General features: G+C 41.8%; 2 protein-coding genes across 2 annotated transcripts; one reads left to right on the top strand and one right to left on the bottom strand.

The window, feature by feature from the left end:
- The first annotated feature begins 1,666 nt into the window (after positions 1-1,666).
- On the top strand, positions 1,667-2,374 carry LOC149271401 (dynein light chain Tctex-type 4-like). The gene has a single exon (XM_089507477.1). It carries the CDS (start codon positions 1,667-1,669, stop codon positions 2,372-2,374), a length of 708 nt encoding a protein of 235 aa, XP_089363603.1.
- A 3,025-nt stretch (positions 2,375-5,399) lies between these two features.
- Positions 5,400-14,756, bottom strand: LOC149271400 (serine/threonine-protein kinase PLK3-like). Its single transcript, XM_089507476.1, is given in 16 exon segments — positions 5,400-5,594; positions 5,854-5,964; positions 6,925-7,054; positions 7,603-7,765; positions 7,877-7,960; positions 8,110-8,233; positions 8,618-8,727; positions 8,881-9,007; positions 9,148-9,346; positions 9,820-9,915; positions 10,031-10,118; positions 10,433-10,562; positions 11,492-11,587; positions 11,589-11,609; positions 12,575-12,682; positions 14,550-14,756. Coding segments are annotated over 16 exon segments (1,989 nt in total).
- Positions 14,757-23,501: the final 8,745 nt, after the last annotated feature.

Raw genomic sequence — 23,501 nt, 5'->3', positions numbered from 1 at the left:
TCCTGTATGTGGAATACACAAAACCCAGTAAAGGGCATCTGTAGATAGATTGTAAGCTCATAAGAACACTACTCTCTTTTCCTTCTGTACCAGTTTGTCTTAAGACGTCTTAATCTTATTGTCAATTTAGTATGTTGTCAATTTTAATGTAATTGGTAATTTTTACCATCCCCTATTGTTATAGGAATCTGCTGGCTCTCCATACCTAAAAGGTAATGTCATTTATAGTGGCAATAAGACGGGTTTTTAGAGCAATTATGAGACTTATCCCATAGACTCAATGAATATTCCAAATTTCGTTCTTCTAAATATAGTTGCTCCAATTGCCTCATAAACAATGCCGTTGGGTAGTGAAAAACAACCCATTAAAATAAAAAAATAAGTAAAGTAAGAATGTTATTGCAGGGAGGCCAACAATGCCAGTCACTCAAAGAAAGTAGCCTGCAACTTTAAAAGTTCAGGCTGTTTTAAAATCAATTGTGAATGTTTTTAATCAAAGGGACAGCGATCCATGGGTGGTCTGAAGAGACCTCCACCTGCAACATTGTATATCACGTGCTGAAAGATGTCTTTGGCCAGAAACATCTCCTGCGTGGAAGGTAGCCGAGGGGCAGGGTTTAAGGGCACACACAGCTGTCATGTGCATTAAAGTCCCCCTTTAAGGTCAACTTAGCGCTATGCATTAGCTTTAACTACACTGAAGCGTAACTGTTGCCAAGTGAAAAACTGCTTCGGATCATTTAATTGGAATCTTTAATCCTCTGGTTATCATGGGCGCCTCTGATGCATCTCTTCAAATAGGAAACATGTTTCAACTTGCAACAAATAACGTTACTTATCTCTAATTTGTAACAGAACTCCACCGCTATTGATTGCCGGGTCACCACACGCTAAACATCTTTGGCTTTGGTTGTTTCTCAACTGTTTCTACGACCGCTGATTGGACTTTATTTACTTAAAGACTTGGCAGGTATATGTTATCAACTGGATGGATTTTCTTACATTTACCGTAGAGCAGGGCGAAGAGAAATCGCATTCATTCATCAACTAGAAATTAAATTACTTGCAAACGTAGAGCAGCGACCTGTATCTTCTCTGCTTCCGAAGTTTTTTGTTGTTGTTGTTGTTGAAGTGTTCTCCTATTTTTCTTTAGGATATTTGGATCTGCTACATCTTGTGCCGGTTTCTAACCAACTTACGGTTTAACCAGGTAAGCATTAAATGTCTACATTTTTAGGGCAGATCCATAATGTGGACCAAATCCTAAACTTTTACAGGTCAATATAAATAATGTACAAGTGATTAAATAATATGTATTAGAAACATACTATATCTGTTTTCCTGGGGTATGGCTATTTCAACTAGTTAGGACAAGAGGTCCTAAATATATCAGATGTGTTGTTTTTGCGTGATTAAACCTTCAATAAGGAGCTTATATTTATGTGTTGAGTCTCTGAAAAACACTGAGAAACTGATTGATCCACCTCCACATGCATGATGGAGCCTAAAATATGCTTTGATGGCTAATGTAAAGTTGTGCCCCAAAATATAACAATTGTATATCCAGATCTGATGAATTTGTTATCTTTAATAAGAAATGTAATTGTGATTGCGCAACTTAATCACATTCCTCTTTTAGGAAAAATAAAGTGAAAGAACCATTGAGATGGCAGACCACCCATCCCGATTATCTGAGGATGTCTTGGCTCGGTTTAACCAGGCCATGGCAGCAGAAGGAACACCACAAGTCAAGGCGGCCCCTCTGTCCACTCGTCGGAGCTCCCACTCCATTGATATGCCTCCCCGTCCACTCCTACGCTTGAGAAGCATAGACGAACGTCCCAATATTAGTTCTCGTAGAAGTTCCATTGTCAGCAACATGAACCTGCCATTCTCCCGCAAAAATTCGATGTGCGCAATGAGCCAGGCCAAACGTTTGTCCCTTGGACCCTGGGCTCATTATGGACGCGTCAGTTTCTCAGGACTCCCCCTCTTCCAGCCGATTAAAGAAGTTCAGTATGAGAACACTTACAAGGTTGGACCAGACCAAGACTGCAGATTCAACGCAAGCAAAGTTCAGAAGGTCCTAGAGAACATTATGGGCAGCTACCTTGGAGACACTAACTATAACCCTCTGACCAGCGGTCAACTGACCCAGAACCTGTCAGACCTCATCCGTAGCAAGCTAAAGGAGATTTGCCCTTCCAGGTACAAGGTAGTGTGCAGTGTCTTTTTGGGACAAATGGGCCAGCAAGGGGTGAAGGTCTCCAGTCGCTCGTTGTGGGATCCACAGCATGATAATTTTGCCTCGGCTACATTCACTAATCCTTCTTTGTTTGCTGTAGCCACTGTTCACTGTCTCTATTATGAATAACGTCTGCTAGTTCTCCCTGTGCTACAAAGTTATATCATTTGCTTGTTGACCTTATTGATTGCATTGATCTTTGCAATTATCTACTCCTTCCCTACAGAAGTTATTGATAAAAGGTGGAGGGTTTAGTACAACCATGAATAATGCCACGCAAAGCACAGTTCTGCAGCGGTAGACCTTAACTTTACCAAAGTATATTTCACAATATCTGTCCTATATACTTTGTAACTAAACCCGTCACCTTTTGTTATTAGCAGCACCAGAGTCCCTTGCATCAGAAATATGCTATATAAAAGAGTCATTCTTTATATTATCCTTAATGTATCTACAATCTATTTAATAAAAAGGTGTTGACATCTCACAGTTTAATGTACGACCCTTTAACCCACCAATAAAATGGCAGACTATCCATTATGGTTCCATTCAAGTTACTTGCCGTGTTACCCACCTAGGTATGCCAAATCAACCAGTTTTTCTTGAGCACATCTATATAATGATTCTTTATAGTACATGGGATTTATAAACTCTTAGAAGGAACTCATGCTATAGGGGGACCACTCATGCTATATGTTGTAGTCAGCAAAATATAAGAGTTGGACCCGTCGAGGGTAGTATTACAACCCTAGTGCCACCAATTTGCTACCATATACATATTCTGGGATTCTGATAGAATTGAAGGTTCCAACCGATATCACATGAAGGGCCAAACCAAAGAGATCTTATAATGCAAGGGCTAATCCAAGAACCTCCAATATTACCTATCAGCTGAGCCATTCTTGCAGCAGACTCGTCTCATTGAGTTTGGCCCATGCAAACAGATTCATGAATATACCTGCCAGTTTCCAAACCAGCTACTCACCCGCCAACATGAATAAACCATCTTCAGGATCGTTTAATGATGCAGGAAAGGACTTCATTGAAAGTTGGTTGGAAGCCAACGTGTACAGCTGCTTGGAAGAGACCACGTTAAGCTGCAGAGCACACGCTTCATTGTAACCGGGTTCAACGCAAACAATGGGAGTGTGCGTGTCGAAAAGCCCTGTCTAAACACTAGGTCAGTGTGACACGAGTGCCAGATGGCTTTTATAATGTATTCTGTGCCTCTGGCACTCAGGGGGTTACCACATCCACAAAAGGAAGGGTATCTGAGCAGGACAGCTGAAAAGCTTATTCAAGTAGAAGAATGTCAAAAAAAAAAAAAAAACAGCTCAAAGCATACTTTTCTGGAGATCATTTTATTTGTTGCTTTTTGTATAAAACAAATTTTATTCAGCTCTCCTTTTCAGTTGATTAACTGTATGAACAGGAAAAACAATACACATTTTAAAATAAATATTTATAAATAAAAAAAGTGAACATAAATTAACCACATTATTTAAATTAAGGAAGAATACACAGCATTAGTGCCTTGCCCACACTTTGGGGGGCTAGTACCGTGAATTAAGCTTTTCAAGTATCAGCCTTAACTTTAAACCGGGTTCTTAGGAAAGGGAAGACAATTCACATTGTTGCATTCAAACCTTCGCAAAACCAGGAGAGCTCCCAGCAGCGTCAACAACAAAAAAAAATAATAAAAAAAAAAATAGATATATATAATCTGTCGGGAAACCCCAAAGCGCCCGAAGACATTTTAGCACCTTGAGAATACAGAGTGGCACTCAGATTCACAGATCAAACCCCTTTTTATGGGGTCTTTGGTAAAAAGGCAATACCAGACGAGTCATAATAAAACCGCTATAGTCAGACTTAGTGAAGAAAAAAAAAAAAGTTTTGCTTAGAACAGCAAAAAAAAATAAAATAAAAGTAAAATTGTATTTAAAACAGATTTCTGTAGTAAGTTAGTGTAAGACGAAGTGTAGAAGATAGTGTATATCCCAAACCACGGCTGATTGAGCTTCAACGTAACACAAGTTTGTTGATTTGAGGATAGTGGGCAAATTGTAACTACCACCCTTACGGTGAATGCTACTTTATAAGGGGTGAGGGGGTGAAGCTTATGCCAAATAGGCCTTTTGTGACTTGCATGGTTTCAAACATTTAAAAGAATTGTATAAAATAAAGTGTTTCACTAAGAACAGACAACAGGGAACATTATAGAATTTCAAGCTAGACACTGTCTGGGCATCTGAATACCAACAGAAGTTAAGCACATTTAACAACGGTGGACAAGAGAGCGAGCCACCCATAATGAGTAGCACCCCCAAACAATATTAGTCTTAATGATCGCTCATTTCAGAGTAAGAAGCCGGCAGACGATAAAGCAAATTAACCTACAAAACTTTGGATTAAGTTAACAAGGGCAGTCTGCGTTAGCTGGTGCAGATGTAAGATCTGGGGGTAGGTCGGTGCTCATTAACGGCCACCGTGACACTTTCACATCGGATCACTGCAGACAATTGTTTGAGAACAGTACAAAACAGCCAACAATAACCTAATTATGTCCTATGCTGGGTGAAGGAATTTTATCATTTGCCCAATCAAGGGTTATTTAGCAGCTTCGCGTTTAGTCAATACAGCCTTTTGCCAAAATGTATCTGCCGGTCAATATTTTGATTTTTCTGTGTTACCTTTACTAGCCCCAGAAATAGATTAGGTCACCATTTTGGTTTGGCATTTAAAGAGACACCATGGACCAACCTTCAGCTGGTTCACGACATGAAGAGCATCGCAAGCCCAGGAATGGACGTGTCTGAATCTTATCTTCAGTTTCACCCAAAAGGGAATTGTAGGGAATGTCCTAACGAACACTGAAATGATTAGATGAACCATTTGATTAAATATCAACAAGTTATATTTTCAGTCCTCTAAGTAATCCACAAAGTCCCATTAAGGTTGTAGTGAACATCCCATAGAGAAGGTCTTGAAATCCCTTTGGTGGACTGTATTCTAGTAAAGTTGGCTCAGCCAAAATAATAGGGCATGACTGCCCAGTGTCAAGTCTCGAGCGGCTTGCAGCGCATGTTGAAGTAAAGTCCAGATTGGCCATTTGGGCCGGAGAAGAGTAGTTGTAGCCGAGGAGCGTACCATCCTAGCACGCTGCCTTCTGCTGTAGGAGCTTCACGGCATATTTGAGACGATGCAGCATGTCCGCACTGCAGCCGGTCTCCGCCAAGGAGCTAAGGAGGAAGGTCTGAGAGTTTCTGTCTCGGTTGATGTAAGTGAGAAGGTAGGAGTCTTGAGGTTTGCACAGTATGAGCTTTGTGTGGTCGTTGTAGAAGTTAACCTGCGGAAAGTAAAGTCATACAGATGATTACAAAGCTCTGTACAATTCAATGGCTCCACATCTAAAAATGATCATAGACCTAAGCCGCTTTTAAACATGGCGGCCACCCTCTGATCAATACTCCAGTTCAGATACTTTAGGGTCATATTAGCCCCTTGGTGCAAATAAAAGTAATGAGGTTCTGTTTTGCAAATTGATAGCCAGGCAAATGCAACACAGTTAATAAACTATATGAATCTAAAATAAAAGCTGGACTCACCTGGAGGGTCCCGTTGTTGAATAGCATCAGCAGCGCATGCTCGGTTTTTACCCATTGGAGGAGCAGTAGAAGAGGTTTAGTCCCCTCTTCTTGGCATGGAAGGTCTCCTCCCTAGGAAGAAAAACCACAGCGGACATTCTGTGAGTGGTAGCCCCAAAATGAGCACATACATAGACCCACAAACCTAAAAGTGGGCATTAAGACAAAGTGCCTACAACACCTCAGACACGGGAAAACTAGCAGTAAAGAAATAAGATAGAAGGCAACTGGTTCTGTAACATTCCTGTAACACCGATGACTACGCTTTCTAGGGCTAGAAATACCCCGTTCTCACCACACCCCTGTGGGCTTCGGGTCTCATTCTCAGGGATAGTTTGCAGAACAAAAACTTGGGCCGAGTTAATTCAGTCTGTATGACATCATGGTGTTCCTAGGGGCGTCCTGTTAATATGTCCATCTACCCAGGGTGCTTTGCAAAGACCTGATTAAAGCCTATTGCAGACAAAGTATGGAATTCCACGGACATTACAGCGTGTAGACATTAGAAGATTTATTTCCACGCTATACAGGATTTGCTACACCCAGCCAACGAGGAAGTGGCTTCATTGTATGGAGAACCGAAAAAAAAGTCAATGCTTTATTAGCACTATTTTTAGATGACACAGATGTCTGGAAACAATGGGCATCTCTGCTTTCCAACAGTGAATAACCACACCTGAAACACTTTCCTACAGAGTTATGCGTCACAACCCATGCAAATGAACCATTTTATTTGCAATGCAAGTTCTATGCAGATGCCTTGACATTAACCATTTGTGAGACACCGGTAAAGGTCTACATGTTGAACCCAAGTCAGTTTTTTCCTGGAATAATTAGGATCTAGAACTGGACAATTCCAATGAACGTTTGGTTTTATTAACAAAGATATGTAAGAATAGCGCTGCCGAGAGGCAACCGGTCCATCCGACACTGGTGGCGCAGAAGAGACTATGTAAATGCTACTAAGCCTTGTAATAATTTCATGATGCCGCCCCCCCCCCCCCCATAGTTTGAGCCATAGGGATTTCTCACCTTCATCAGGTTTTTCTCCATGTAAGAAGCAAAATACTGTAGGATGCTCATCTGGCCCTGTAACTGCTCAGGGACAGCAGATGTTGGGAACACAAAGTGGCGGCTATTTGTCAGATTATAGTGAACATTCCTAGGGGGAAGAAGACGAATATTTTCAATACAAGATGAACATTAAGTGTGACAACACTAGACTTGTCCGACAAAGATGAACCGATGCATTAGGTAAAGAGGCTTACAATCCTGAGAATTGACAATATTTTGCCAATAAATGTGTTAGAAGGGGTTAATGCTGCAAGGTTATAGCGGAATCTATTAGCATTCGGTTATTGGAGTTCTGGGTCTCGCAGCAGGCAGTGATTTGCAGTATGGCAGGGAAAGCAAAAAGATCATTTATAAAGCATAGAAGATAATGCATCAGCTTCAAGGTAGCGCAGTGGATGTTACAGCTACTTGATAAGAGTCCAGGAGTCAGATTAATGCAGCAGCTCTAGGCAAAGAGCCAAGGGATTGGCAGCCAGAAACCCTGCATTACATCCAGACCTATAATAGATTAGGCGGTTTTCATTCCCTCTCCAGAAGTCACTACGACAGCGGCGGCGTGCAGTGCGTTGCATACTCTACGGCAGCATTAATGGTGTCCAAAAAAAGGCTTAATAAACCTCATCCCTGAGCGCTCACCTGTGATTGGCTGGGAGACCCATGTGAGTCCCATTGTTAAAGAGAACACCAATGCTGCGGTTGGAAAGTTGGTATCCAAATCCATACTTGTTGGAATAATCCACCCATTTGCTCACCCAAACGAAGGGTTCATGTCTTGCCAGACAGGTGGGTTTGCCCTCTTCTGTTTAAAGGTAAAAAATAGTATTAGTTTGTGACGGAAGCCAACTTTTCAGCAGTTTTCGTTAGAAAGAATCAAGGGTATCTCCCTTGACAAAAAAAAAAGTTGCCTTACCTTTGGGCATGGAGGAGAGACAATTCTTCAGAACGTCAAGAGCAGTCTCCATAACACCAGATGCCGTGACACAGTCTTCAAAAGCTGTAATAAAGTTTCACATGGATTAGTTTTATGATGGACACTGTTACACAAAGTAGCGAGTAGGTTTTACACGGGGTTATTTAAGAGGCTGATGAACGCCTGGAATTTTTACTTGTGGCAATAAAAGCATATTGCGAGCAGTCACCTACCATCACTGCTGCTAACCAAGCTGCCACGGATAGAGCGAGACACTGATTTCCCAGAAGCCTCTTCTGTCAAAGCTTCAACGGGACTGGAGCTGGCTGTGAGTGCGAGACCCGCTACCGGTGCAACCTTAAAGACAAAAAACGAAGACGGCAATGAGGTGGACCATTTTTTTTTTTTTCAGGGGAAGAATCCAAGAACACTTAAGCAGATTTTCCTGGGGTTCTAAAGACACTAAAAGGGCCGTGACCTCCAACCCAATACTTACTGAACCCCTATCCTACTGTAGAGTGCCACGTCTACTCGCATATACCAAGCAAGGACTTCCACTATTAAAAAAATTGCAATTTTAGATTACAAAAAGGTGTTACATTTAGTAAGAAACCTACGTTCTAATCATACATGAACCTGGAAGTAGCCAACCATCTACAGAGCAGATGACATCAGTCCGATACTCCGAGATTTAATGCATTTTAAAGGCATAATGGCTTGTTCTTTCCATGATACACTCACCTCATTCCCATCCACAGTTTTATAGCTGAGCTGCCGGCAGATTGATGTCTTCACCAGCCCGGTGACCAGCTTGGAAATCTCTTCCTTCTCCTCCGAGGGAGCTTTCTTTGCTGTAGAAAGAAATGCTATTGATTAGTTGATTAAACACTTAACCATGTCAGTTAAAAAAAAAAAAAAAAAAAAAAAAAAAAAAAAGGAGTTAAATCAATTGGGTATTGGAACACCTTTGTCCCAGAGGTTTATAGCAGATAAGCTTAACTCACCTTTTGACTTGTTTTTGCCAAACAAGCTCTTGGCAACTTTGGTGAAGAGACTCCTGGCAGGATTTGGTGGGTGCAGATCTGGAATCATCACGCAGCTGCTGGGTGGAAGCTTGTCTGGTGTGTAGCCCTAGAAGAGGACAACAGTTTAGAATTCTACAATTTAATTGTACTGGGGGAACAGAATTAAAACTCAGTATTAAATCCTTCAAAAGCGGCAGCCAACGCATTGGCCACGTCATTGGCAAAGAGTTTGGGATAGAGACAAACCTTTGTGAAGAATTCATGTTCCAGGATCTGGTCGAGGGTAAGCCTCTCGGAGGGACTGCGTTTCAGGATCCCTACGATGAGATGTCTGGCAGCAGAGGAGAGACAGGCAGGGAGGGTGAATTTCACTTGCTTGATGCAGCGGTAGGTCTCCTTCAGGTCAGATGTTTCAAAAGGTGGAGTTCCACAAAGCAAAGTGTACCTGCAAGGAAGGTGAACAAGAGTTTGGTTGACCATGCATGAAATAAAAGAAATGTGGACAGCGCCAATAGCCAAAGAATGGGGGCTCCACACATTTATGAAGCCAATGCTATAGACCGTTTCCCCTCGAAAGGGGCAGAGGTTTGGGTATACAGTAATGGGAATGAGGAAAGAGGAAACATTAACAGGGTGGGTATATTTCATGATGTTCCACAGCCCTTAATATCACCCAAAAACATAGCTAGTTAGACACAAGGGTTCCATAGCACAGCCTTAAGCTCATGCAGTTACAACAGCACAAACAAACCCGACCGCAACAAAACGCCACAGGCTTCCTGTGCGACATTAATAATAACAGAAGTAATGCACTTTCCATACCCTACACGCCACAAGAGCCACACTGACATCAATTTAGATGCACCCAGGACAACAGCGTATTCAAGGGAAATCAGAGCTATTTGGACCAATACTTACATGACACAGCCGAGAGACCACACGTCCGACTCCGGCCCGTGACCCTGTCTGTAGAGAACTTCAGGCGCCAGATAATTGGGTGTTCCACATATCGTCCTGCAGAGAAATGGGGAAAATAAACGTCAAACCTTGTCCACCAGCGGTATCGTACAGCTCGTTACCCTAGCGCTATATGCGTTAAAGGCAATAAATGCAGAATACACAAACTCACTTCTTTCTCTGTTCAAGGGGTTCCAATCGTGCAGCTAACCCAAAATCCCCCACCTTCAGCTCCATGTTCTCATTGATAAAGAAGTTCCCTGCAAAGAGAAGAGAGAGAACGGGTTTCAGCGAAAGCCTTTAAGATCTTCATCTCTGAGATCAGACGCCGTGACACTTCCGCACTTAAACATTTGTTTATCTTAAATCAAAGAAGGCGAGAACAAAGCTGGGGAGGCGCGTGCAAACAATCTTACCCCCTACGAAACTCAAGGGGGCAAGAACATGGCCCGGGAAGCCATTGTTAGCGTAAAAGGACAAGTGACGGCAGCATAAATTTTTTTATTTTTTTTTATTATTTTTTTTTTGAATTACAAATAATGAAAATGTTTCAAAAGCCAAACTGTCTAAATACCTAGTTTTAGATCGCGGTGCAGAATTCCCTTGAGATGCAGGTACTTCAGTCCAGAAATGATCTGTTTTAGGTAATATCGCACCTCTGGTTCCAGCAGGGTGTGTCGTGCCTTCCAGATGTGAGCAAGCGACTGCAAGGGTTAAAAAAAAAATAAAAAAAAGTTAAGGAAACTGAACTCATGAAGCAAGAAACGCGACCCATCGTCCTTTATAAAGCTACATAGTAACACCGAAACCGGATCGCCCCGCGAGTCTAGAGGTTCTACTAAACAGAACACAGCTGCTTGAGATAACCCGCAGTACCGAAGCAGTCCCACGCCAACCACGTGTTTTGTGAATCATGCACATGAAGTAAAGAGACACCCTAAACGCTCGGGCCCATTCACAGCTCGAGGGACGGACGCCATTATAAAGCAAGCCTTGTTATGCCTTCCAGATGGTCGGCTGAGCCTGTCTGGTTCTAACGCATCATAAAGACACTTCACAGGCAGCTGCAGCCATAGAGGAGACCGAACAGCTGGTTAGCATTTTACTGGGAGGTCAAATTACATTATATGATGGGGCGGCTGGGGGTGGGGGGGGGGGGGGGGGATACAAAAACACTTCAAACTCACAAAAAGCTGTATTCTCCCCCCGTCCTATTTCCCTTTACAAATAAATCCGGCAGGAGTCCCGCAGTACCATGTCCATGAGTGACAAATTGGGGGGGGGGGGGGGGGGTTCTAGATTTTTGCCTATTTAACAAAATTTAAAAAAAAAAAAAAGTTGTGAATCAACGTTTGTGGTCCCACCAAAGCAGACACTTCCCCTTTTATCACCTCCGCATCGTCATAACAAGAGGCATCAGGAAATAACACGACGCGGGCGAGAATGATTTGAATACGCAACCGATCTGGCAAAGCGCAGGAAGCGAGGTGTTAATTAAAGGGTGACATCAGAGTCAGAAACCGGCACGGCAGGGGAGGAGCGGACGCCATCAGGGCAGAGACCGGCTCGGTATCCAAGGCTTAGAAGAGCCGCAGAATAATAAGGAAAATATCGACTCTGTAAAGTTACTTACTTTCCTGCTGCATATCTCGAGGAAAATGTAAATATTCTCGGCGTCTTCGAAGTAGTGCGAGAATTTGACCACGTGCTTGTGACTCAGGTCCCGGTGAGAGCTCAATTTCATTTACAATCTGAGAAAGAACGTTTACTTAGTACCACATCTGACAATCATTCCAACCATAACTCCCATCACTCAGCCGGCACTTTATTAGCGACCAAGCAATATCACCGATTGTAACCCAATTTAAATATAATCACTTAACACTCCGCTGCCGGAGGAGTTGGGCACTTGTTGTATTGCTACGGTTTGACTTGGTCTCCGTTTTAAAGGGTTAAACTGGAAATCACACCTTTTTTACTGGAATAAAAGAAGTTAACGAAGACTTGTAAACGTTATGGAAGGTTTGCAGGCTAATAAACCGCAGGCGGGTACATCTTTATAAAGAGGGATGAGTCCCTTTGACCGAGGTGACAAAGCCGACATGGGCGTGTTATGGGTTCATATTGACAGCTTTAAAAAGTATCAGGAATGTGATGTCAGCTCGTCGGGCTGTACGTATATAAACAGCAATCCTGGGGCAACAGCCCAAACATTGTGCGATCACCATGGAAACGTTAGACTGCTGATCATTTAGCATTATCTAGATTCTGGAGCGACGAACTAGAAGACATTTCCATACATCTCTCCCCCCCCCCCCCACGAGAGTTTTCTAATCACGGAAAAGAATCTTGAAATATCTTTAATGATTTTAGTAACATCTGCATTTCAGAGACTGATTGCGAATTTCCATTTCTTCAGCGGTAAACAAGGCAGGATGCTCTGATTGGCTGGTTACCCGCAACAGCCAGCCAATGAAGCGCGAGTGAAGTGGTGCCAGTTAACTAATGCGAGACGGGGACCAGGTGACCACTTTGAGGGGTTAAGCATGGCCGGACCCCCAGTGTTCTCCGTCATTTCTAGACAATCTAGAACTCTGAGGCATCCGAGACCTCATGTCTACTCGGTATTAGGAGTTATCTAGAGACCCCGTTAAGACAGATACCAACGCGTTTAGGACTCGTGAGGCTGAGAGACCCATCAGCAGCATTCACTCACCTTCTCACGCTGGTGGGGTTTGGCGACGCGGCTGTGTGGGATAACTTTCACAGCGTATATTTTATTGGTGGATATTTCAGTCATTTCATAACATCGAGCAAAGCCGCCCTAGAAGACAGACAGACATGATTAACACGAGGGACTTTTCAGAGACTGCGGGGGAAATAATGAGACATCTCGTATTACGGATTATAGTTTGAATGAGGATTCCACTTTACGGCCACCCACAGAACACAGGAAACCCACCACATCAAAATCCAGAAGAACGCGACACGACGAGGTCTTTATTACATCACGAAGCGGCAGGGGCTTCCGTGGGAGAATCCCAACATCTGTCTCATCTACCATAACACGGAACAGCCAGCCCAGAACGGGCCTTATAAACGCATGCTCTAGCACATATCCTACACGTATAACATTGGCAGACTTGCTAAATTACAAGCAGCAGCCTTTTTTGCCCCATTAAAGATTAACCGATGCATTAACTTCCCTTATTAGCGTAAAGCATTCTATATACAGAACCCCGGGTTCAGGAGTACATTTACCTTAACGATTAGCAGCTTTTGCATTACCGCAGGAACATAATACATATTCTACACACACTCACACTATTAGCCTATCAAGTGCTGGTCATTTCCAGAAACTTCATCCCCAACGGCCATCGCCAGAACAAAATTAGCCGCATAACACAATATAAAAACAGTGACTTTATAAGATTACATTTTAAAAGCGGTTAACACCTTCATGGCTGGAACACACTGCAAAGGAAAGTCATTGAGTTTTTTTATTTTTTTAAATATATTTTTATTTTATTTTTAATAGCGACAATTAGTCTCAAGGATCCAGTTTCTAAAAAAAAAAAAAAAAAAAAAAAAAAAAAAAAAACACATCAAAAATAAACCCAAGGATAACAATCCAAAGCCAAGCTGCAACACCGTAGACTCATTGAATCAAGAAACCGGTGCAGGTTTTACGAATATAAACCTTTCACCTGCCTGCTACCGGACGGGCGAGACAATAGGAAGAAGGGATAAGCATAAGGAAACATGACTCAAGGCTTATTAAAGGCGCAAAGAATGAGAGATCAATGGATATCTATGGACACCACAGAAAGAGAGCTATGTCTGAGCATGCAGAGAGCATACCAAGAGACTCAATCACACAACACCCAGCCGCAGCACAGCTACATCTCAATGATCCAGCCGCCAGCCCCGCAATAAAGCGTCAGCTCGCCGGGCCACTGCTCCAGGCGACAAATGGCTTAACAAAATATATATATATATATAAACATGAGCCATTTGGTCACTTTGTTTATTTTACCCCCAAGGGATCAGCCAGATAGAAGGGGCTGGGCAGAAAAGCTCACACTCTGCATGATATGCAAAATAAATTAGACAGCCATTAATCTGCATTAAGTCTCAAAAGGGTTAAGAAATTTAAGGCATAGATGAGTTAATGTTTCCACCAATAATAATCAGGGGCATTCAGACTGAGCACATCTGTCCTATCAGGAGGAATCGGGATGCATGTAAAGCTTTGAGAGTTTAATGGCTGGCTGCGACTGATGGGAGTTTCAAACAGCAGGATGAAATCACCCCAGATGCTGGCTGCCAGAGGCAAGTATATGGGGGGTAACGAGGGTGCTGCTGGCACTGCACAGCGCTGTATACCCCGCACACCGCCAGACACCGGCACCGCCTCCGCAGCACAGGTACAGGGCTGCTGCAGGAAACCGGCCAGGTGTGTTCGCCATAATCCGCAGCCCGGTTTAGGAAGCATTACGCCCCGGCGCAGGGCAACAGCGACCGGGATCAGGGAGCCCAGGAGGTTCGGGAGCAGCCACCATTTTTTTGTCAGGATTAAAGGATCGCCAATCGTGAGCCAAGCGGCTCGGCGGGGACAGGATACAGCGAGCCCCCCCATATAATCCATATGCGTAGCCCCGACATGATGAGCCCTCCTGCAGCATGTTTACCTTGCCTAGTAGCCGGCCCTTGCTGTACGTCCTCCCGGTGCATGGGTCGGTAATGATCTTGCAGGTCGGCTGCTGAGGAGCCCGAGTCATGTCAGGTTTGGGTGTCCTTGGTGCAGCGGGGCTGCTTAGGGTGCTAGTCCGGTATATATCCGCGCCCTGTAGGTTACCGGCGTACGGGTGGGACTGGATGTAGCAGGCGGACTCCATGGTTGGCAGTGCGGCGAGCCGGGTTCGGGTAGTCCAATGAGCTGCTGATCGGCTCTGCTTCAGCAACCCTTGACTCCTGCACGGCTTAATTGTCCGGGATACAGCGGCTACACGGCGGTTTTATCAATAGGAGTGCTTAGTGACGTCACAGGCATGCGTTCTGAAAGTGGCAGCGTTTGGGGGCGTGGCTTGGCGCAGTAGAAGAGGGGAGAAGAGCCACGTGTATGAGTGCACGGGGGGGTGTGAAAGAGGGAGACGTGAGGCGTCTGGGAGGGGGCAGTATTTATTACAGGGGGCGAAAGATAATGAGCTGTGTGTCTGTCCGGCTGTAGCTATGGATTCTTTTATACTTGACTTTTATATCAGTTACCCCTATAATGCCTTTTAGATTGTAAGCTCATGAGCGGGCCCTCAGTAAGCCACCAATTCCCACCATAAGTATGTATGAAGGGGCCATAAGACTAGACTGGGCCCCGACCCCTGCTGCATCTGTATGTGGAAATGTCTTCCTTATGGATTTATAACCTGCTCAATTAATTTTGTTATTTCAATTGTACAGCGTTACGGAATATGTTAGCGCTTATTCATAAAAATATTATCAATCAACACAAACACCAGGCTGGTCTGATTAGATGTAAGGGTGTGTGTGTGGATATTGGTAGTGGCTGCTGCAGAACCTCTTGACAAATGAATAATGTCACAGTGGTTTAACCCTTTCCACTGGGTGAACCGGAAGCGTATTTAACCAGGATCCGAATAGACCGATTCCCAGGGTCACGACATCTGCCGGGCTTGGGTCAGACTTGAAATACTTGATTGAATAATGGGGGCTTTATTTCGGGTTCGGAATATTTTCAGTGGGTCCTTTCATAAATGAAGGCTCTCGGGGTCAGACACGTGGCATTCCGTTCCCAGTAAGATTTGTATTGGGGGCCACGCGAGGACTTCCTGTATAAGTGATTGGCTTCCTGTGCTTTATCCGCTGAAGGAAGCGGGTTCCTCTCCATCGTGTTTTAGTTTGTAGCCAATTTGCATATGTTTTGTTGTGTTATTGACAGCGTTGTCACAATAAACAAATACTGAATAATGAGTAAATGTTTATAGGTACACGCAGGGTTGCTTAACTATTCCGTAGTCTCGCAAAATCCCATATTTTGGAACCAAACTAAATATATATCTTTAATGCGCATCTTATGTGTATGCCATGGGAGCAGCCGCCTTAACTTCCTGTTCTCAGGATTTACATTATTATTCCTCCCCGTTAGGGTATCTCTCCCCTATTGTTAAGTCGTTCATTGATATTTATCGGTTGAGGCAAGCTTTATAACAGTGGCTTAAGGATAATGATAGGTTATTAATTAGACGCTGTCAGTTCTGCCGCCGACTTTCACGGATTTCAGTAATAATGGGTAAAATAGTCGATATCGACAATCGCAGATTGACCAAAATGCTAAAGCTGTAATGCTGACGGTGGCCTTTAAATAACGACTGGCGCCCTCTAGAGGTAAATGTATGCATCACTATTTACTACAGCAGACAGGCTATGTCAAAAATTCATCGAGATGGAACCGTACCCTTATTTTTGGGCCGAGCATGATTGGAGTCGCAGTCTTTAAAACTGGAGTTTGTCCCCGATGGAGATGTGATACTGTAAAAATCATTCTGTCTCTACCCAAAATCGCAATGTAACGTTTCTGCAATATAAGCTGCCTCGCCGTATACTCGACCTTGATCGACCTTCCCTTTAATTTTTTGCAGTAAGCTTATATGTTTCTATTGCTTGCCGCCAGCACTGACCCTAGACCCGCTTCTTGACTTTTTGAAATTCCATCAAAGATTTTGATTGGATCCATAATGTATCAGCCCCGATATGGACAATTCCATTGGTGATATAAAGGAGGGGAATTAATTTCGTATATTTTTAAGGCTACGTGAAGCATCAAAGTCTTTAACCGGGCCAGAGGTCGGTGTTCAGATAATAATGCTTTGATTCTCTTCCAACTAGACCAAACTATAAGTAAATGTTTGCTTTCAGTCTTCAGAAATGAGATGTTTTTTTATTTGTAGGTCTAGGACAATGTCCATTCCTAAGTATAGCAGCCATATAACTACATCTACATGCGTCACCAGCCATAGTAGACAAGGACATGCGTTCCGCGTTCCTATTTCTCTTATAGTAATAAACGTGGCTCTTCTTCTCTAGACATTTAACACAGAGGTTTATGGAGTGCTGATTTTCTGATTATACCCAGGCTCTGCATCATTTGTTGATGTCGTAGTCAGATAAGATGTGCATTATTTCATCATTCCTAAAGTACCCAATGCCGTGGGGTGACTGGAGCTCCAGTAAATGAACCTATGGAGCTTTGGCTTGTATGGAAATCACATAATAGCCAAATTACCCATCACATTATATATTTACGTGACCCAGGCTTAATAAATAACCATTATATCAATACTTTAGTTCCCACGGTAAAAACCCAGAATGTTGATCATAAGCTCGATGATGAAATATTCTGTATGTCATTAGGCTTGAAGAAATACATGAATAACCAACAATTATGTGAAATTTACGTGAGGTTGGGTCTTCCCTGCCAATACCACTTTATATATATATATTTAGATGTCGCTGTAGAAAAGATCTCTATAATTTCACATGAATTTTCTCATTTCAAGATTATTATTTTTTTCCTAGCAGTATTTTTGCCTTTGGGTATTCTGGTTAGCGGAGAAGTGACTTTTCAAAATAATTTATTATTATTAATTCACGTTGTTTACAATTATTTCTCAACTTTAAGCATATCTACCTGCCTTGGAACTCGTTACACATTTAGATTACTACCTTTAGGTGATGCCAAGACATACTCGTGCCCTCTGTGCGCAGTGAAATATTAATTGCACAGAGGCCAAAAGAGACATAGATCAGACCTAAGTCCAAGTATTGGCTCCACGGTATTGGGACAGTTGCCAGCTATGATGTAGGGCAGACATGCAGCCGTTCTCTCCTACTTTGATTTTCAAAGCAATTATTAAACAAGTTCCTTTTTCCCTAATAATGATAGATGGTGGGAAAGGGAGGGATGGAGAAAACATCTGAGAGATAAAAAAGCAGAATCCCATAACATCATCTCGTAAGAATCCTCCCAAACCCTTTGCATTCCTCCGTCCAACATCAATGGCGCTGTGCAGGGCTAAGCGGATCACACCCTGCTGTAAAGTGAGTCAATGTCTGGGGCCTTTCATCGTTATATTATTAATGCAAGATAGCCGCTCCGATGCAAGCGTAATATATATACGGATTGTATGAGAGCTCTGTGAGCGCTTCACCTTGCTTCCTTCTCTCCAGTCAATGAGATCAACATCTGCTGCATTCAAATTTACAAAAAAATAAACTAACGCTAAGGGAAATATTGGCAGAGGAGCCGACGAAGTCAATTTCCATCCCGTTCGTTTATTTGCATCTCTGGCTGTGGAACCCCCAGCGCTGTATACAGTAATAACCCCCCCAGCGCTGTATACAGTAATAACCCCCCCAGCGTTATATACAGTACTAACCCCCCAGTGCTGTATACAGTAATATAACCCCAGCACTGTATACAGTAATATAACCCCAGCACTGTATACAGTAATATAACCCCAGCACTGTATACAGTAATACCCCACAACGCTGTATACAGTAATAACCCCCCAGCGCTGTATACAGTCATATACCCCCAGCGCTGTATACAGTCATATACCCCCAGCGCTGTATACAGTCATATACCCCCAGCACTGTATACAGTAATAACCCCCCCTGCGCTGTATACAGTAATATAACCCCCAGCGCTCTATACAGTAATAACCCCCAGTGCTGTATACAGTAATAACCCCCCTAGTGCTGTATACATTAATGTGACTCGGCATTGATAAAAATGGCATTTCATTTTGTCCCAGTAAACTCTCTTTATCTACAGACCTGCAGCCATTGTTGTCGGTCATGTAGTATTTTGGGTGACTTTCCCGGGTCAAACACCGCACTCAGCAGATGCTTTAATGCTAATGAAGTCTGTTCCTCCATAGGCTTATTAGTCAGAGAGTCCTGATGAGTCATTCAGACTGTGTCATTCTATCAGTATGATAAGGAGTCGGGGTGTTTGTCTAGTAGATCTGGCTGAGATAACAGAGCGAGAACAAATGGCTGATATGCTTGAAAACATTATATTATCCATAAACCAAGAACTGTTTAAAAATAAAAGAAAACAGAGCAATATTGAAAAAAAAGATTTTTAATCTAATATTAAGAATCAAACCATCTGGTGTTAATTCCCCTTTAAATAAGGACCGTACAATCAGAAGGGAGCGGGGAGTGAGGAATGCCTGCACCTTGCTCAGGAATGTTCATTTCTTCCTGCAACAAATACAAAAATATACTATGCCAAAAAAACGCATTCGGCCCACCTGGACAGGAGCTAAAAGTTAAGCTTCTAAACCCTTTCTCTGCTGGATTTATATCTAAAAGGATTGCATATTAAGTTGCAGAATCTTTTCATATTTCAGTTATAATTAATAACACAATCTGTATGGAGCTAACATTCAATTTAGACAACAAAGGAGCCTCTTTCCTTATTACACTAAAAGAAATATTAACCATTTGTTATCTACCTCTTTTTACTAACCAAATACTGAACTATCGGTGCAATTTTTTCCGTAATCGGGCATCAATATGTATCCAGCGTGACCTAGATATTATTTATTATTATTATTTATAATATTATAAATAATATTTTTATTATTCTTTAATTTCTAATTAGACCACAGTTTTTTGGCTGCACCCCCCTTGTCCCTGCTTATACCAGAAGACTAATGCAGAAAAAAAAAATTAACGAAAACTGTATGTTCTCACATCACTTTGCTTGGACAGATGATCGTTGCTCTATTAATTTAGAATCATAGGAAGAAATTCTACCCACTGAAAGCTGTTCTTGCCCTTTTCCTGCTGCCTCTGTTTAATTCCAACAGTTTATCTAAAAAAATCAATCCCTGATGGAAATACATTTTTCTTGATTTGTTGTATTTCGGATAAAAGACGCAGGTAATTTTGGGCACTTTTTTCTTCTGAACAAATTCAAGTATAAACACAAAAAAGTGGGGAAAATTCCTTTTGCCCTCTTGGCTTCAGGGTTGGGGCAAATTAACCGTCAAATGAACAAAGAGCAGAAGCAGCGTTTGGTAAGAGATATTCAAGGGTCGCACTAAACGCCAAGCGGAATGTGAGGAATCCGTCTGGACAGCCATAGATTCTTGAAATGTAGGACTGGACATTACCAGCTGTTCAGCATTTGGAGTGGAACTTCAACTCACATGATGCTGAGCCAACTCTAAAGCCAATCTGGGCATCAAGGGTGGGCTAACCGCTAAGGTGCTGCAGCTGTGATTATATCTTACTCTGAGAGTCAGCTGTCGCCGGCCGGCTGAGGATGATAGGAGTTAGAATTTATTTTTGGGGATCACACACGATCGGGCCACGCCGAGGCTAGATTTTTTTTAACATGGCCTTTTGCTGACTTCCAAGCCACTAATTCCTTGATTCAGTTGCCGTGGCCGATCTCGCAGTGATTGACGGGAGATATCCTATCTGACAGCTTCGTGATATTCCTTATCTTGGAGGAAGGAAATAAAAGAAAATGCTTAAGAGGCGCTTAAGATTATTTTGAGTCAAGGAAAAAAAAATGAAAATGAATAGGAATTGCCTTAGGTGGGGAAGGGGCTTCCTGACCCCTATTGTACGGCATGTTTACCTGCGGATCATATATCAAGGGGGTATTGTTTATTTAAGAAAACAATGCATAGAGATTTGCAAATGAGTGCATTGTTTAAAGGGACAGTGCCGCCATTCTCAACACAAACAAATATGATTAATAATGGTAGAATTGGTGGATCAAATTGGAAAGGTGAGAAATATTGGGACAAGGGGTCATAATCTAAAACTAGACGATCAGAGGCTTAGGTGTAAGGAAGTTTTACTTTACTGAAAGGGTGATAGAGAAATGGATCAGCCTCCCAGCAGAAGTGGTAGAGGCTAATACAGCGAGGGAATTTAAACATGCGTGGGATAGGCATACAGCTCCTGAATCTAAGACGAGACCAACGACTGATTAAGGTCTGAGTCTTTACGTCAGGAATAAGGAGCGACTAGATGGGGGCCGAATGGGTCTGATTTGCTATCAAATTCTTTGTTTCTGTAATTTTCTAAAAATAAAGGAACTGAGTCACTTTGTTGTAGGGTTACACAGGGCTGTGTGGCCTTAGTTTCCCTACTTTTTTTTATAGAAAGTAGAAAGATAGATTTTTCTGGTAGATCAGACCCAATCGGCCCCCGTCTAGTCTGCCCCCTTTTTTCCTGATGTAAAGACCTTAATCAGTCGTTGGTCTCGTCTTAGATTCAGGAGCCGTACCCCATACATGTTTAAATTCCCTTATTGCATTAGCCTCTACCACTTCTGCTGAGAGGCTGTTCCATTTATCGACCACCCTCCCAGTGAAATAACAAGGTACATTATTTCCCTAGCGTATCGGGGTAAGACACAGGACATATAGATCTCCTTCAAACCAATAAACCTTTCCCTTAAAACAATGGGTCTGTTATAGACCTACTGAAAACATTTTTTAAAGAGCCATCAATTAACCAGAATCATTTACCGTTCGTTATCACATTGCACTGCAAGCCCGTACATGTACGGGCTTTGTCATTAAGGGGTTAATAAAAGGTTTCTATCCTCAGGTTCCCGTGCAGATTCACAATGTAATTCCCAAGGTTACAATGTTATCTGCGGATAATAATCTCAGTGATTTGAGGTATTTTCACACAATCTGTGATTAGTTTCACTGTTAGGAAAATCTTCGCCTCAAAGAAAAGGTGAATGATTTATCTCTGTGATAGAATCTGACTATAAAGAAAACAATAATAAAAAAAAACATTTTAGGTGTGAAAATCATAGAATGTTTGCTTATATTTTCCTGATTTTCAGTAATATTATTATTATTAATTTTATTATTATTAAGTTTATTAGTAGTAGTATTTTTTTTATTATTCATGTTATTATTGTAGTAGTAGTAGTAGTATTTTTTTATTATTCATGTTAATAGTAGTAGAAGTATTTTTTATTATTAATTTTATTAGTAGTAGTAGTATTTTTTTATTAATTTTATTAGTAGTAGTAGTAGTAGTATTTTTTTATTAATTTTATTATTAGTAGTAGTAGTATTTTTTTTATTATTCATGTTATTATTAGTAGTAGTATTTTTGTATTATTCATTTTTTTATTAATAGTAGTAGTAGTATTTTTTATTCATTTTATTAGTAGTAGTAGTAGTATTTTTGTATTCATTTTATTAGTAGTAGTAGTAGTATTTTTTTATTAATTTTATTATTAGTAGTAGTAGTAGTAGTATTTTTTTATTAATTTTATTATTAGTAGTAGTAGTAGTAGTATTTTTTTATTAATTTTATTATTAGTAGTAGTAGTATTTTTTTATTATTCATGTTATTAGTAGTAGTATTTTTGTATTCATTTTTTTATTAATAGTAGTAGTAGTATTTTTTATTCATTTTATTAGTAGTAGTAGTAGTAGTAGTAGTATTTTTTTATTAATTTTATTAGTAGTAGTAGTAGTAGTATTTTTAAATAATAGTAATAATGTATATAGTGCAAACAATCACCGCTGTGTTTCGTACTCTCCATACATTCATAGAGGATGACAAAACTAGAACTGAAAGCTGAAGACATCCCGATATATTAGGCAATAAGGTATCTTTATTACATCATAATAAGGTATTTTAATATATCATAAGCTTACTTGGTTGCCATTAAACCTGTATAATTTGTAAAGGAGGAGAAATGTTAGAACAAGAGAGATCGGAGGTTTAGATGTAATGTAATGAAGCTTTACTTTACTGAGAAGTTGGTAGATAAGTGGAACAACATCCCAGCAGAGGTGGTAGACTAGAGACTAATACACGCATTGGATTGGCGTATGGCTTCTGACGAGACCAACTACTGGTTAAGGTTAATGTGCAGACTAGACGGGCCGGATGGGGCTGATCTGTCTGCAAATTCTATGAGAGGTATTTTTAGGGGTCAATAACTCTAATAATAATAATAACGCCGTATGATGTAAATCCACGCATGCCGCGATGTTACTTGAGATCAGGTCTGAAACGGAGGCATGATGTAAGTGAGTGAAGTAGATGTAAACCGAGGGCTGCCTGCGTTGCTGCATTTAGTTAATGTATTCAGAGCTGCGTATTGTTTGTCACCGCGCGATAGTCGGGGGGCTGGATCCGGCTGCCAAGCCTCACTGAGCCGTTTGCTTCATTCATCGGAAAATAGCAATGCCGGGTATCAAGAGTTAAATGCGCTGACATAAGTACTTGTTAGTATTATCTAGCAGCGTGAAATACAACGATGATGTTATGCACAAAAATCACCCAAATTTAAATCAGTAAAAAACACTGAATTACGCCCAAGATGCTCCTAGGCGTACGTTTTCAGAATGTGGCCGGGTCCCCTTTCAGCGCGGCTCCATGCTGATTGCAGGTATTGTTCCGCTCCGACAGAAGAGGAATCATTATGTTAGTGTGAGCTGATTGGAATTCTTTGGGAACAAAGCATCTGAAGAATAAAGCTCCAGGCGTTTCGCGGGGCGGAGAGGGAGCGGAGTGACCGAGTACAATGCCGGGGCTGGAATTAGAAGTCAGGGGGTTTA

Source organism: Sceloporus occidentalis, unplaced genomic scaffold, assembly GCF_023333645.1.
Source record: "Sceloporus occidentalis isolate IW3139 unplaced genomic scaffold, rSceOcc1.0.p SCAF_526, whole genome shotgun sequence".
Taxonomy (NCBI): domain Eukaryota; kingdom Metazoa; phylum Chordata; class Lepidosauria; order Squamata; family Phrynosomatidae; genus Sceloporus; species Sceloporus occidentalis.
This window is presented reverse-complemented; position numbering and strand designations above follow the sequence as displayed.

Excerpts from the sequence above, each read along its gene's own strand:
- LOC149271401 (XM_089507477.1), top strand. The coding sequence starts at position 1,667 with ATGGCAGACCACCCATCCCGATTATCTGAGGATGTCTTGGCTCGGTTT.